The sequence below is a fragment of the Mobula hypostoma genome, chromosome 23 (assembly GCF_963921235.1).
Source record: "Mobula hypostoma chromosome 23, sMobHyp1.1, whole genome shotgun sequence".
NCBI lineage: Eukaryota > Metazoa > Chordata > Chondrichthyes > Myliobatiformes > Myliobatidae > Mobula > Mobula hypostoma.
This window is the reverse complement of record NC_086119.1, coordinates 22642412-22659676: the sequence shown is the minus strand read 5'-3', so window position 1 is coordinate 22659676 and position 17265 is coordinate 22642412. Positions and strand designations below refer to the sequence as shown.

The following is a 17265-nucleotide window of genomic DNA, read 5'->3' as shown; positions in this document are numbered from 1 at the left end:
ATAAGCAGGCGATGAAAGTAATTTAGGAAAATATTAATTAAGGTTAGCTGAATGCCATTACTATTGGATAAATTATGGAATAATTGCAATAAAACTCAAAGGTAGAAATGGTCAGAGGTTTACTAGCCCACTGAAGCAAGCCAATGGCAGGCATTGTAACCCTGTAGCAATAAATTATTATGTTATTTCAGCATTATTTGTTTCATGAAATGGTGATATATTACAGGATGCATATTAATAGATGCACTTTGGTTGCAGTAGAACTGAACGGCTTTGCCTTGAAGACAAATTAAAAGGGGCATAACTTAAAAAAATACTCAGTCTACTGTGGACTCACAAATAGATTTCCATACTGGAGTGTATTATCATATATTCAGAGTAGTAAGTTACTGTTATGGATCTTCAAGAAAATAACATAATTGAAGAGATCTGGTTACATTATATAAATACTGTAACTGCACAGGTTAGGTGATTTGTGAATGCATTTTGACAAGCCAAATCTTGATACTGAGTTAGAGTCTTAAAGCCATAAATACACACAAAATAAATTGCAATATTTAAAACAAAGATGATTCATGCAAACCAGATAAGTAACGTGCTACACTAATAAGTCTTTGGTTAGCTTCCAAGAGAATGGTCTCATCCCATTGTGTAGTTGTTTCAGTAGAGACCGTTGTTGCTCCTGAGATGAGGAAGGGTCATTTAATTGACTCTAGTACAGGAAATATTTGTGAAAGTACAATTCAGAATTATTCTCACAAACAGTGGACATATTAAATCTTCCTATGAAAATCTTTGTCAATTCTACCAACTAGGGTCACTGATGCTTAACTGAAAGCATTCACTGATGCTCTCAGAAAAGGGTCATTTACCAAAAGCCAATGAACGTTGATTGGCAAACAACTTCGCTAAATTGAACACCAACAACTAGCTATGCACAAGGTTAACTCAATTGAGCATTCTTCAGAGAAACATGATAAGGGTGTGACTCAATTGCACAACATGTTTGAAGGCATAGAAACCTTTGCTTTGAGATTCAGTGCATTCATCTTTCATATCCCTGGGGACTGACCTTTAGTCTTTCCTCTTTGCAGAATGATAATGAATATCTCAGCGAAAGGAGATGGAACAGCTGTTTGATAACGATCTTAAGATACCAATTTCATTTCAATGTTTCATCAGCTGAAGTAAATTCAACATTTTCCTAATGTTATGTTTTTATATATGACACACAGTGGATGCAGTGCAATAAAGAACAAAACACGTCCTTTCTGAATGTAACTGACTGGTGTGTGTATATGTCCTGTCATTGAGGACAGCTGGAGTCTGCCGCTTTGCCAATTAGACAACAGCATGAGGAGGAAATATAATTTTATCATATTACTCTTCAATGAAAGATACTATACAATTAAAGCTTTGGTGCTTTGGCCTGCTTTGGTGGTGTCTGAAAAGAGGATGCTGTCTAAGTTGCATGCCATCTTGGTCAATGTCTCCCATCCACTACATAATGGACTGGGTGGGCACAGGAGTACATTCAGCCAGAGACTCATTCCACTGAGATGCAGCCCAGAGCGTCACAGGAAGTCATTCCTGCCTGTGGCCATCAAACTTTACAACTCCTCCCTTGGAGGGTCAGACACCCTGAGCCAATAGGCTGGTCCTGGACTTACTTCATAATTTACATATTACTATTTAACTATTTATGGTTCTATTACTATTATGGTGCAACTGTAACGAAAACCAATTTCCCCGGGATGAATAAAGTATGACTATGACTATGACTATATCATGTTGGCTCTTACACCATTTTCATAAATGGTTCAACAAGACTGTTTACCAATATCAAATATATCTGTTTTTGGTTATTGAAAGATATATTGAACCATGAAAGCAAAGCTTGCCTGCTTGCGCACAACTACTAAACACGGAACCCAATGTTTAAAAAAGGCTCTAAAATTAATCCAGGAAATTATAGGCTGGCAAGTTTGATGTCAGTAGTAGGTAAATTATTGGATGGAGTACTAAGAGATAGGATCTACAGGTATTTGGATAGACAGGGACTTATTAGGGAGAGTCAACATGGCTTTGTGCATGGTAGGTCATGTTTAACCAATCTATTAGAGTTTATCAAGGAGATTACCAGGAAAGTGGATGTAGGGAAGGCAGTGGATGTTGTCTACATGGACTTCAGTAAGGCCTTTGACAAGGTCCTGCATGGGAGGTTAGTTAGGAAAATTCAGTCGCTAGGTATACATGGAGAGGTAGTAAATTGGGACATTGGCTTAATGGAAGAAGCCAGAGAGTAGTAGTGGAGATTTCCTTCTCTGAGTGGAGGCCTGTGACTAGTGGTGTGCCACAGGGATCAGTGCTGGGTCCATTGTTATTTGTCATCGATATCAATGATCTGGATGATAATGTGGTAAATTGGATCAGCAAATTTGCTGATGATATGAAGATTGGAGGTGTAGTGGACAGAGGAAGGTTTTCGAAGCTTGCAGGGGGATTTGGACCAGCTGGAAAAATGGGCTGAAAAATGGCAGATGGAGTTTAATACAGACAAGAGTGAGGTATTGCACTTTGGAAGGACAAACCAAGGTAGAATATACAAGGTAAATGGTAGGGCACCGAGGAGTGCAGTAGAACAGAGAGATCTGGGAATACAGATACAAAATTCCCTAAAAGTGGTGTCATAGGTAGATAGGGTCATAGAGAGCTTTTGGTACATTGGCCTTTATAAATCAAAGTATTGAGTATAAGAGTTGGAATGTAATGGTGAGGTTGTATAAGGCATTGGTAAGGCCGAATTTGGAGTATTGTGTGCAGTTTTGGTCACCAAATTACAGGAAGGATATTAATAAGGTTGAAAGAGTGCAGAGAAGGTTTACAAGGATGTTGCCGGGACTTGAGAAGCTGAGTTACAGAGAAAGGTTAAATTCCCTGGACTTTATTCCCTGGAGTGCAGAAGAATGAGGGGAGACTTGATACAGGTTTACAAAATTATGATGGGTATAGATAGAGTGAATGCAAGCAGGCTTTTTCCACTGAGTCTAGGGGAGAAAAAAAAACAGAGGACATGGGTTAAGGGTGAAGGGGGAAAAATTTAAAGGGAACATTAGGGAGGGCTTCTTCACACAGAGAGTGGTGAGAGTGTGGAATGAGCTGCCAGATGAAGTGGTAAATGCAGGCTCACTTTTAACATTTAAGAAAAACTTGGACAGGTACATGGATGAGAGGAGTATGGAGGGATATGGTCCAGGTGCAGGTCAGTGGGACTAGGCAGGAAAATGGTTCAGCACAGCCAAGAAGGGCCAAAAGGTCTGATTCTGTGCTGTAATGTTCTATGCAGTCCTGGGTATGACTTTAAACTGCAACCGGTGATGAGACTCTGATTGGAGACTTTCAGAGGTTTGGGGAAAGTGGAGTTACCCCTTAGTCATTCATTGCTCCCAGGGCCGCTCTGACCCGGAACGGTAGCACCCGCAAGGGTTCCTGCTCAGGATACGAGCGAAAGCCAACGGCAGACCCAGCAGGTTCAGTAACTGAACTTATGACGGAGAAGGAGGATGAGCTAGGAACTCAAATGTCAACGGCTATAGTATAGGCGGATGAACATTTGGGAAGGGAAATGATGATTTCTTTAGTTCGCCCAACGGTAGGCAATAGCAAACCACCATTGCAAGTTGCTAAGGAAACCATGGTCAAACTCACAAAATGTATCACACAACAGCGTCAAGAGGATCTTCAAGACCAACTCTGAAGATGTTTTGCTCGGTAGGGTTGATTCTGGCCAGCAGGGTATCCTCGACCATCATCAATCTACTGCTCATAAAATTAAAGTAACACAAAAGAAATTTATTGCCACTTGGAATGTAAGAACCCTATTTAAAATCAGTATTTGTCACTATTCCTAAGAAAGCTGGAGCAATAGAATGTGAATTATATAGGACCATAAGTTTAATGAGTCATATCACCAAGATACTTCTAAGAAGTTTGATGACAAGAACTAAAAAGTAAGATACAAGCTGAAATAGGCAAAGAACAATGTGGTTTTGTGAAAGACAAAGGTACAAGAACAATATTGATGTTAAGGATACTATCAGAACGAGCTATTCAAGTGCAAAAAGATTTGTTTGTTTATTTTATAGACTACACAAAAGCATTTGATGCAGTGAAGCACAATAAGTTATTTGATATATTACAGAAAAGATTCGAAAGACCTCCGCTTAATCAGAAATCTGTACTGGGAACAAACTGCCGCTGTAAGAATAGATGGAGAAGTGAGTCAGTTTATGAAAATCAAGGGAGGCGTTAGACAAGGGTGTGTTTTCTCCCCTGATTTATTTAATGTGTACAGTGAAACAATATTACAAAAAATAAAAGACATCTTGGTAATCAATGTTGGTGGTGAAAACATCAATAATTTCAGATATGCAGATGACACTGTGTTAATTGCAAGTACAGAGGAAGAACCACAAAACTTAATCGATATAATTGTTGAAGAAAGTGCAAAAATGGGTCTATCAATTGCAAAAAGACAAAATGTATGGTGATATCCAAAAAGATGTAGAATCCTATCTGCAGGCTGAGAATAAATGGGGAAGACATAAAACAAGTAAGGAAGTTTTGCTATTTAGGAAGCTGGGTGACATCAGATGGCAGGTCCGACCTGGACATTAAAAGAAGAATAGGGATGGCAAAAGACACCTTCACGAGAATGAAGAGTATACTGTCTGATACTAAACTAGGAGTTAGAATGAATGGTAATTATGGGAAAGATTGAAGGGAAGAAAGCAAGAGGAAGACAAAGACAAATTATGATGGAGACAGCAGCCAGAGAATTAGAAATGAATACCAATGAATTGATCCACTTGACCCGAAACAGGAGTGTGTGGGCCATGGCAGTCAAAGCTCAAACTGGGCATGGCACCCAGATGATGGTGAATGTTCTATGGTCTTCAAGCGCAGTCACTGATGACACTACATTGATTGGCCTAATCTCAAATAATAATGAGGCAGCCTACAGAGAAGAAGTCATCACCCTGACACAATGGTGTCAAGAAAACAACCTCTCCCTCAGCGTCACAAATACAAAGGAGCTGGTTGTGGACTACAGGAGGAATGGAGACAAGCTAAACCCTATTGAGAGGGTGAACAGCTTTAAGTTCCTTGGCATACACATCACCAAGGATCTCAAGTGGTCCGTACATAATGGCTGTGTGGTAAAAAAGCACAACAGCGCCTTTTTCATCTCAGACGGTTAAAGTTCAGCATGGGTCCCCAAATCCTAAGGACTTTCTACAGGGGCACAATTGAGAGCATCCTGACTGCCTGCATCACTGCCTGCTATAGGAATTGTACTTCCTCAATCAGAGGACTCTGCAGAGAGTGATGTCGACAGCCCAGCACATCTGTAGATGTGAACTTCCCACTATTCAGGACCTTTACAGAGACAAGTGTGTAAAAAGGATCCAAAAGATCACTGGGGACCCGACTCACCCCAACTGCAAACTGTTCCAGCAGCTACCATCTGAGAAACGGTACCGCAGCATAAAAGCCAGGACCAACTGGCTCCGGGACAGCTTCTTCCACCAGGCTATCAGACGGATTAATTTTTTAAGATTATGAAGACACGTGGTCCTCTTTTATTGTCATTTAGTAATGCATGCATTAAGAAATGATACAATAGTTCCTCTGGTGTGATATCACAAAACACAGGACAGACCAAGACTGAAAAAACTGACAAAACCACATAATTATAACATATAGTTACAACAGTGCAACAATACCATAACCTGATGAAGAAGTCCATGAGCACAGTAAAAGTTCAAAGCCTCTCAAATGTCCCACATCTCACGCAGACGGCAGAAGGAAGAACTCTCCCTGCCATGCCGACCACAGTCTGACTCTGAGTCATCCGAAAACTTTGAGCTCTGATCAGCTCTCCAACACCGAGTACTGAACGCCATCTCTGTCCCAGCGATTCGACCTCAACCTCGGTCGCCAACAGCAGGCAAAGCCAGAGATTTTGAGGCCTACCCTCCGAAAGATTCCTGACCACGCAGTAACAACAGCAGCAAACGAGCATTTCAAAATTTCTCCAGATGTTCTTCTGTGCTTTCACGTCCATTCTCCATCAAATCAGAATTGTCCACGGCCCCTATTTAACAGATACAATATCATTTTTCACCGGAGGGCTGCGCACGCGCACGGTGCGCTGCTCTCTCTCCTCCTGCCTCCTCACACTGATACAATTGTATTTCTTTGCTATATTGACTGTCCTGTTGTACAAACTATTTATTGCAAATTATGATAAATTGCATATTTAGACAGAGGTGTAACACAAAGATTTTTACTCCTTACATACATGAAGGATGTAAGTAATAAAGTCAATTCAACTTCTTTAAAAGTTTGCACATGAAGCATTTATTGCTTGTCCTACTTTGACTGAGAATGTGAAGTATTAGCCAGATGGTGAAGGTGAGATGCTATATCAATAGGAGTGTGGAAGTCCAATTTAGGTTTAAAATGGCAGCTATGTATCCTTACTGAGTCTTTTTTTTGTCTTTGATCCACAATGTTCTATAATTCAACTGACAAAGTGGAAGTTTTAAGCAGAGCAATGTCAGCTACCATCCTCAATTCCTTCCCTACCCATTAAAAAAAAATAGGAAAATAACAATGTTAGAGTTCATCCATTTGTTGCAAGAAAATTGCTGGAAAAGTAGCCTGGAGTGACAATAGTCAGGCAGCAGAAAACTGAGCATCTTGTTTACTGCCAGCATCATTCGAGCTGTAATCAGTTGTGTGGTGACAGTGCTCGTTTAGGTGGTGCATGACTGCTACTGTCTGGAATTAGCTTCCACAACAACACCTATAGTACCAAACAAAAAATACTAGCAACTAAAGCTAGTGGGGAATCTTCATTTCTCCTGACAGAAATACACTCTCTTATTATCATACAGATTTACAAGTTCAGAAAGTGTATACTACACCCAAAGATTTAAAATAAATATGGATCTTGAAACTTTAGTTATTAGAAAAGGAATGGGTATTTACAGAGACAAAGTCTACTAACAACAATTCTACATAGTAATTCCTGCAAAAGTAATCATTTGGGGTTTTGACCATAGAGTCGCTGACAGTGATTAGGCACTAAGAGAGAGCCAAGTCTACTCAAGCATACACAGTACATACTCAAAGATCTGGGATCACAAGCAGAATGCAGCTCTCTGAAGTTACCGCTTATAGACATTTGCTTATTAATCTACATCAATAACAACCTGAAGGAAAAAAAATCAGTCGCAGAACTGAATACTATTTTGTTCCTATACAATGCTCACAATGCGCTGGAGGAACTCAGCAGGTCAGTCAGCATCTTTTCAACTGATGCTGACTGACCTGCTGAGTTCCTCCAGCGCATTGTGAGTGTTCCTTTGACAACAGCATCTGCAGATTATTTTGTGTTTATCATTCAGAACACTACATCCAATTACAGTTATACAGGTTATTGGTGCCACAGTACACCCTGTACACCCTGTACACCCTGACCCATTCCCATATCTGTATTACACATGGCCAGTCCAGCAAAGTTCCTGGTTAATGACAACCATGTCAGTTTGTAGAAGAGTGTAGAATTTACTGATGGATGCCAGGACCGGGTGGCTTTGTTCTCTAATGTTGGTGATTGTTATTGCCTGGCACTCAATTTGTGCATCTGTTTCTGGCCATATCTCAATGCAGAAAAACAGGGCACTTTATTATATGAGCATTCTAATTGAAATGGAGTACAATGCCTTCATTGAACAAATCCTTCTAATTTCATGAAGAAGAAGCTGTGATGGTTTGATCTCAAATTTCCAGTAATGCCCCCCTTTCACCATTTCCCATCCCCTTTTCCCTCTCTCACATTATCTCCTTGTCTGCCCATCACCTCCCTCTGGTTCTCCTCCCCCCACCCCCACCTTTCTTCCATCTCTTTCACCAATCAACTTCCCAGCTCTTTACTTCATCCCTCCCCCTCCAAGTTTCACCTATCGCCTGGTGTTTCGCTCTCCCCTCCCCCCCCTTTAAAATCAACTCCTCAGCTTTTTTTTCCTCCAGTCCTGCCAAAGGGTTTTGGCCCAAAATGGCATTTATTCTTTTTTTCCCCCATTGATGCTGCCTGGCCTGCTAAGTTCCTCCAGCATTTTGCTCAGATTTCCAGCATCTGCAGATTTTCTCTTGTTGGTAGTTGGTCAAACTTGATTTATACTGTTTTTAAAATAGAAAATATTGCAGAGATATTCTGTGTAGTCAGGTAGATATGCACTTGTGAAGTAACATCTAAATGAAAGCCAAGAATCAGTCTGAAGAGTGAGCTTTAAGTGCTCCAAACAGGATACTGTTGAACCTAGCACCTTCCCCCATTCCATTCAACCTAATGATATTGTGGTACAAATAAAATCAGATCAAATCTTGGCAAGAACAGGTGAAACAAGTCAAGAAAGATAATCCACTTTGCTTTCAATACTTCTCTTAAATTACACCCACATGATGCAGTGCTGTTTTGCATGGTAATGTTAAATGGAGCCACCTTCACCCATTGCTGGTTGGTTTGGATCACATCATTCACAGTGGGATGTGGCAGAACAGGGGAGATAATCTTGATGCTTGCTTGAAGGGTCATTTGGATTTGCCTATAACATGCCACTTCCATTATTTATCACTTACCGGTATTGCATGTTAATGGTGTTCTGGTGCTGTAGCCCATCTGCTTCAAAGTTCGATGTATTGTGCATTCAGAGATGCTCTCCTGCGCAACACTGTGGTACACGTGCTTATTTGAGTTACTGTCACCTTCCCGTCAGCTTGAACCAATCTAGCCATTCCTCTCTGATCTCTCTCATTAACAAGGCATTTTGTCTACAGAACCACCTCTCACTAGAGTTTGTTTTTGTGCACCATTCTCAGTAAGCTCAAGAGCAGGAGCTCCAAATCTTTTTCTGCCATGAACCCCTAGCATTAACCAAGAGGTCCGTGGACACCAGGTTGGGAAACCGTGCTCTAGAGGCTGTTGTGGGTGACAATCCCATGAGATTAGCAGTTTCCAAGATACTTAAACCACCCCTTCTGATACAAACAATTATTCCACATTCAAAGTCACTTCAATCACATTCGATCCGTATTTTGACATTTGGCTTGAACAACTACTAAACCTCTTGACCATGCCTGAACACATTTATACATCGAGTTGCAGCCACATGATAGGCTGATTAGATTTTTGCATTAACAAACAGGTTTACAGATGTACCTAATAAAGTGGCCACTGAGTGCAGCTTCCATTCATTTTTGGATACACTTTTTTTTATTTTGGGCTGGCATTTCAGGTTAATGATCTTTATCAAATGAGTGTTGATCCCTGGCTTGACAGTGAATTGGGAGATACATGATGTTATAATGTTAAAAAACAGTCTTGCTAAGCTAGCCCACAATGCCCAGTTTTCCTGGCTACATCTGATAATTCCACTCAGCTAATGATAATGTTACCAGGAGACATTCACAGTGGGAAGGCAAGTTCACCTCAGCAGTAGAGCAGCCTAGGACAGACATGACTGTGCAGGAATGGAAAATGGAATTAAAAGGGCTGTTCAGCCAAAGATACTGGTTCTTACAGCAGATGAAACCAAGGTACTAACTGAAGCAAACCCCCAATCGGTGTAGGGCGTCACCAAAGAAAAGGCCGCATCGAATGCAATAAACGACACCGATGTAACCATGCAGTTGTTAGATTTGAAGAAAACAAAACAAGTTAGGAATGCTCAGAAAATCAGGCAATAAATATAGAAAAAAAGAACCTAGTTAATGCTTCCAGTTAGAGATTCTGTTCTCTGACAAAGGGACACAATTATGAAACATTAATTTAGTTACCCTTTCCAAAGAGGCTGCCCAATCTGTTGGGCGTTTCCAGCAGTTACCATTTTTACTTCAGATTCCAAGCAACGGCTGATTTGTTTGATCTCTCATTTATTGTTTGTCTGGAAAGATACATATTGAACAGGTTAGATAAACAGAGCAAATTTCATTATCAGAAGCATATCAGTGGGTCAAGCTGACTGATTGCATTCCTTTGCATTTGTCTGCAATTTGGACTGTTCCTGAACCCAGTGCAAAGCGTGGGGGAAAAAGTCCTTACCAGTCATTTCTAGCACCATCTAATTATCTCTAATTATCATGAAATCCTTTCAAAATTGAACAGATGTAATCAAACAGTAATACAAGTGATAAGCAATTTTGAACAAAATAAACCTGTGAGATACAGGGATCACGAGACACCGGGGCTGCAAAATTAATTGGACTAAGATTGACTTGCTTTTGCCTCAGTAGTCTCATTCAGAAAGTCCAGTCAATTTAGAACAATTTAAGAATTAATACCTCAATAGTCTTTTCAAAAGGTCCAGTTAATTTCGAACAGTTTAAGCTGGATGTTTTCAGTGGAATTCTGGCAGTTAAAGTGGAGTGTTACCCCTGCAAACGGAGAGCTATTGCTAGTACTTAAGTGTTTTTGACCAGTGAGTGAATAATGACCTTGAGAGCAAACAGCTAAAGAAATATTCTTAATGACTAGTTACAAGAAGGATGTGAACCAGAAGGGTTGCTATGTCATCCACAAATAATTGATCATGCATATCATCAGCTCTTCAGAGCAGACACATTTATCTACACTTGGAGACTGCGAGCTGAGAATTTCATCTTTTAGCATTCAGAAGTGCAACCTGACTACCGAACCTGGTCTTGTTTATACTGCAGGGATCAGACTGTAGGGCAAATTCAGGAAGAAAGAGAAAAGTAGCAGGTTGTGGCTGTGATAAAAATGTAACCAGCATCGGCTTGGTTCCAACAACTCCTATCTAGTTCTGCATTGCTCAGCTCTCACTTTAACACAATCAATTTACAACGAAAGAAAGGGGGGGGGGTGGTGAAATCAGATCAGAATTAATTTTAACCATATAATGAAAGAGAGGCTGAGGTAAACTGCTTTCTTTTGGAGAGTGCACTAACTGAGCATTAAAAGCACAACCAGTCTAATAACATATACCTTCAGTGCTTTGAAAGGTATACAGTATGTATAACCTTACTTAAAAAATAATCAGAACTCATTGGTACTGATTTGATACAGTTGGTGTTGCTTCAAGATGAATGCAGCCAGCAACATTCACTTGCAGAAATATTTATCCCATCCGCACACATTTTGCATACATGTTATTTGAATAAATGTACATAATAAAAGAGTTGCTGAAGGTGTGCCAGAAGAGATGGCACACACATGGATGCAAGAGCCATTCTGGCTCCAACCAATGAGGAAATTTCTTATCCTGTTCATCCTTTGTAAGACTGAAAAACACTGAAGATTAAGAACACTAAAATCTGCAAGTCTACCTTGTTAGCCAGTGGAGTAACAAAGTTACTGCCCAGTTACAGACTAACACAGGGAGTGGGCACTCAGTGTGCTGCGATCTTCGGGGAAACAGACATTGGAAGTGATGTGCTGAAACAGAGACGTGTCGGTATTAAAGTAAGACTTAAAGTGGATCCCTGCAGGCTTGTGTTTGCATCGATTCTACTCACTAACATCTGATTGCTGAAAAAAACTGGATTACTTGCATCTGCATCAGAACCAGTGGGAGATGAGGGACAGTTTCACACTTGTCCTGAGGAAAACATGGCTTCAAGGCATCATATCATCCAGCTGGAAGGTCTAATCTTCTGGGCGGACAGAAATGCAATGACCTTTGGCAAGACCCATGGAGGAGATCAATAGGCACTGGTGTGTGATTGCCTTAGTAGTAATGGCCCACTGCTCATGCCAGATAGAATTTTTAAATGATAAAATGCAGGGCTCTTTATTTACCAGGGGGATCACTGCCATTGTGATCATTGCTGTTTACATCCCCCTGTGCTAGTGCTGGGGAAATGCTGCAGGAGCTCTAAGGTGCAATCTTCAACCTTGAAACCACTTACTGGTGTCTTCACTGTTGCTGGTGATTTCAATGAAACCAGCTTAAACAGAGTCCTGCCAAAGTTCTACCAGTGTGTTAACTTCTCACCCAGAGGAGGGAATATATTTGACCTGGTTCATACCAATGTTCATGACATCTACAAGGCAATCCCCCACCCTCACCTCTCACAAGTCCACAAATCCTTTTTGTGAATCCCTGCATACAGACCACTGTTTAAACAAGTCAAACCACTTTACGGGGAGATTATCATCTGGCTACAGCTGAGGGGAGGAGGACCCTAGCCAGGCTAAATCCACGTAAAGCTGCAGGGACAGACAATACAACTGGCCAGGTGCAGACGGTCTGTGTGGCCCAGTTTACAGAGGTCTTAACGGACTTCTTTAATAACTTTCTGAAACAATACACTATCCCTACAGGCTTCAAGGCAAGCACCATCATTCTTGTGCCCAACAGAGCAAAGGTAACTGGCCTAAATGATTAAAATCTACTGGGAGTAACTTTGACAATAATGAACTGCTCTGAGTGGTTGTTAATGGATGATAGAAAATTCCACTTATCAGTTCACCTACTGCTCAAGTCGGTCCACTGATGATGCAACAGCCTCAGCCCTCCACTCCTTCCTGACCCACCTAGAAAACATCTATTTTCATACACTTTCATACACCATTGTTTCATACACCAGGATGTTGCTTGTTGACATCAGCCCAGTATTTAACATGATTATCCCTCAGAGGCTGGTGGATAAACTGTCCTCACGGGACCCAATACCCCTACTCTGTAACCGAATCTTAGACTTCTTGAGGGAACAACACCAGTCAGTCTGAGTTGGTAGAAACGTCTCAAGCCGTCACACTGAGCACTGGTGCCCCCAGGGTTGTATGCACAGTCCAATTGCTGTTCATGTTGCTGACTCCACTGTGCTGTCATATTCAGCTCAAACCGCATCATCAAAATCACTGATGATACTACAGCGGCTGCCCTCGTCAGCAACGTACAGAGGAGGGTAGAGAGGCTTCTCAGATAGTTCAAGGACAGCAACCCGAGTCTGAAGTAGACAAGAGAGATGATTGTGGACTTCAGGAAGGCTCAGGCCGACCGTTCTCTATTACATATCAATGGCTCTGCTGTGGAGGGGATGAAGAACCCAAAGTTCCTTGGTGCACTCATAACGGAAGATCCTGGACCCTCAACACCACCTCACTAGTCAAGGCGGCATGGCAGCATTTATACTTTCCATAGAGATTAAGATGTGCAAATAACCCCATGCACAAAGTTCAAAGTAAAGTTATCAAAGTACATATATATCTCTCCATTTTCAACTCAGAGATAATTTTCTTGTGAGCATACTCTACAAATCCATAATAGAATAATAACTATAATAGAATCAGTGAAAGACCACCCAACTTGGGCATTCAACCAATGTGCAAAAAGACAACAAAATATGCAAATACAAAAAGATAAATAATAATAATAATAAATGAATATTGAGAGCATGAGAGGAAGAGTCCTTGAAAGGGAGTCCATAAGTTATAGGAACATTTCAATGATAGGGGCAAGTGTTGTTGACTGAATTTATCCCCTTTGGTTCAAGAGCCTGATGGTTGTGGGGTAATAACTGCTCCTGAACCTGGTGGTGAGAGTCCTGAGACTCCTGCACATTCGAACAACTTTCTACAGCAGCACCTTCAAGAGAGTCCTTTTTGGCATGGATGCTGCAAGGTATAGGATCACAAGACCCTATAGGAGACATTAAAAGCTGCTGAGAGGATCACTGAAGTCTTCCCACCCCCCCACCCCCATTTTTGACATTTATCTGGAGTGTTGCAGATGAAGGGTCCAAAGCATTATTGAGGATCCCTACCACCCACCCCACAATCTCTTTGACCCATTATCATCAGAAAGGAGGTACAGAAACATTTGGACTAGTTATCCATCTGGTAGTCCAGCTTCCTCCCTCAGGCATTGAGACTAATGAATTCCTTAGCCACCAATGAGTTCTTGTCACTAGGACAGCAAGCAATTTACTATTTACCTGTGCTGTGCTTTACTACATGTATTTTGAATTATATTTTATTGACTTATTTATACTGTACTAGTTTGGTTTATATGCTGTGTGGGATACATGTTGTGTGCGTGCACCAGAGAAATGTTTTGTCTGGGTGTATACATATACAATAAATTAAAGTTCACGTCTTTTCATGACAATAATATGCTTAAATTAAACACACTGCACAAAAACACATCTGGGATCCAATCCAAAAAAATGCAATGAAAATAAAGACGTTAAGGGTCATCAGCCAAGACCAAAATACAAAATCAAATGGAGATTCTTTGAGAAATACTAAGTTTCATGACATATAGATTTATATAGTATCCATATGAGAGACCTTCCAAAGACCTTCAAACCAAAATTATTTCTAGTTCTAGAGTAACACACAGAAAATGCAGGAGGAACTTAGCAGGTCTGGCAGCATCTGTAGAAAGGAATAAATCTTTGACGTTTGCCACTCAGACACTTCCACAAGACCCTGATTCTGTTTGTTCTAGGATTGAGACAATCTGCAAAGAACCTTTAAAAATACCTTTAAGATGAAGTCCCATATACAGTTAAGAACTTCCACCACAATGTTGAAATGTTGGTAGAGAATTCAAGCTCTATAAGCTAAGCATGGGGTTGAATTGAAACAAAAGTCACAAGTAAAGATTTCATTTTACTCCTTGCGTCAAGTAAGAAGCTGCTAGCCAAACGATCTTAAAGTCAAATGTTTTGAATAAGTAAAACAGAGAAAATTATGGGAATAGCATTTTTGGTTGTTTCTGTCCAATCACCGTTAATGCTAGTGATTGTAGAAGATTATATTCGTCCCTTTGACAACAAGGCGGCTTAACAATGTATCAAGAACATTCAGCAATCTGTTAAAAGGACACAGCAAACAGCCCTACCTCAAAAGGGACACGCGCCGGCATTGGGTCAAATTGATATTGCCTCATGTGGTGCCAATTCACTACTCTAAGCACTAGGCATAATGTTATTTGGAAAACCTGGCTGAGAAGGTGCTAGCAAAACAGTTTTGATAAATCGGTTTACACGGAGGAGGGCGCACTTGCGAAGTGGAAATTAGACCCACTTAACGCCAGTGGTATCAAGGCATCTCTCAATCCAACTGCTCGCGACTCAGGTGCCACCTGCTTCGACACAAAGCCCGTATTCTTTTGTGAAACATGCTTTAAATGACGATAGAGAAAAAATTTGCTTTACTAAACTGAATTTTCCAATGTTAAATCTTCCCTTGATGAAAAAAAATCGCATTAAAATTTGCGGTACTCACAGACTACACGGGATAAGGAAACTCTAGAAATAAAAATGCTTCTATGTATGATAAATTCTCACATAACGTGTCGCTGTTTGAACGTAGAATATCTAATATTTCCCAGACCAGCAACTTGTCTCTGAATGCAAGTACGGAAGACTAATTCACACAATTAACAATCAAACTCATTATCTGATGCTAATTAATCAAACTCGTGAAAGAGAAACAATGGGATTGGAATAGCTTCAGTGGGAGTTCCTCGGAATTTTGTTAACAAGTTATTCATCACACTATATATTTATTTACAATACAAGTACATTATATAATAACAAATTTGTAGTTTATCAGCACTTAAAGTGACCCCCAGAATTTAATTTACAAAAACGAAAGCTGGAGTACTAGAAAGAAAATTTACAATTTTTTTTACAGTTTCAACAATTCAACACTTTTTGCTGTGGACACATACGAACGGCAATCGTCTTCGCTCAGCGAATTACTGTACCAAGACAAATTGTCTGATCGGGGTCTACCTGTACGTGTAACCAAAATCCGCCGTAACTACGTGGAAGTACTTTAAATGATGGACAGTAAGGTAAACACTCTCAATTTGTTTTTTCAATGCCGTCCACGTGAATTTTCGGGCATTCACTCTGATATCAACACATTATCTTTGTTAAATATGCACCGGTTAGCATTTATGAAAATTTCCTCTCCCACCAAACTCTTACCTTGACCGCGGACCTTCAATAGAAAAGCTAGAAGAAAACACATCGCATTCATTTCTAATCGATAACGAGAGAACGCGCTCCTGTTCATTCCAGAGGTTGCCAGGGAATCGGTTCTTTCTTGCTGTTCTTCAAACTACTTTCCGGGGTATTTGAGACGGAGCCCTCCACTCACTCCTCGAAGCAAGATCGGGGATGTCGAAAGTGGTCAGGTTCTCTCTTCTCTTTTTTTTTGTTTCGGCTTGTCTTAATTCAAACGAACGGCTTTGTTGAGAGAAGGGAGAGGCGGGGCGGGCGGAAGAGGACGGAATCGCCACGCTGACCGAGCCTGCGAGCGACACTAGGGCGAGCGTGAGCCTGTTAATCGGGGCTGCTCTGGGAGCGGGTCGCCGCTGCTCCTGCTGCCGTCAGCACCGCGGACAGCTCCAGCTTCTGTCGCCGACCACGTGCACCGTGACGTCCCGCCGCCGCTGAAACTGACCCAGCAGCAGCCCCTTCCCTCGCCGTTTAAAGTTGCAATGCCGTGATCCTTCACTCCCCCATTTATCACCGACTTCTCACTCAATCCTCTCGCCTGCAATTAAGAAGGCAGTTGATGTTGCTTTAATGCATCTCTCACCAGACTGAATAATTTGTATTTAACTTAACTCTGGGTTGGTATTGGCCCTGTTTCTATTTTCCCTGAACTGTATACACAGGCAGCAACTAAATAAAGCATTTACATCACAGAGTATTTCTCCCAAACGGTTTATGCCTTGTTCGAACCTCCTAAATCTAGTACGTCTAAATATGTCTGTGCATTCGTCTTTTTCATTATTCCACCCTGACTTCCCGTTTTGTTCCTCGGTGAAATCAACATGTTCCCTGTGCAGGTACGGTTGGATGCTTTCGCTTCAGTCCATTGTTTACATCTGGGTTCCAGACGGATGTTCGGCTCAGGAGTCATAGTCTGCTCAAGCTCCTCTAATTCCTGTGATTGGTTAACAAGATAAATATTTAGTCACAAGCGCGTCAAGGCAAAATACCTCTGAAATTAACCTGGGGTCCTCAAAAGAAAGCCTCCCCTTTTCTCGTCGCTAAGTGCCTGCCGATTATATCTAGCAAATTTACCGGGCCTAACATCGGAGTTTAACATCGTGGGTATACTTAAGAAAGTGCCCCTCTAATCTCTAGAAAGCGGAACGTGGACTTGAATTCACAATTTTCCTCCACAAACTGCATTTCAGGAAAGTT

The 17265-nt window shown here is 41.0% G+C and overlaps 1 protein-coding gene across 2 annotated transcripts in view; it reads right to left on the bottom strand.

The window, feature by feature from the left end:
* Nucleotides 1-16908, bottom strand: part of sez6b (seizure related 6 homolog b) — a 956088-nt gene extending 939180 nt beyond the window's left edge. The window contains exon 1 of one of the 2 annotated variants that reach the window (XM_063031160.1): nt 16036-16908. In XM_063031160.1, coding sequence (XP_062887230.1) covers nt 16036-16123 — 88 coding nt within the window. In that variant the 5' untranslated portion in view covers nt 16124-16908. The remainder of the gene's footprint in view (nt 1-16035) is intronic. The other variant, XM_063031161.1, reaches the window with a different exon arrangement.
* Between the last annotated feature and the right edge of the window lie 357 nt (nt 16909-17265).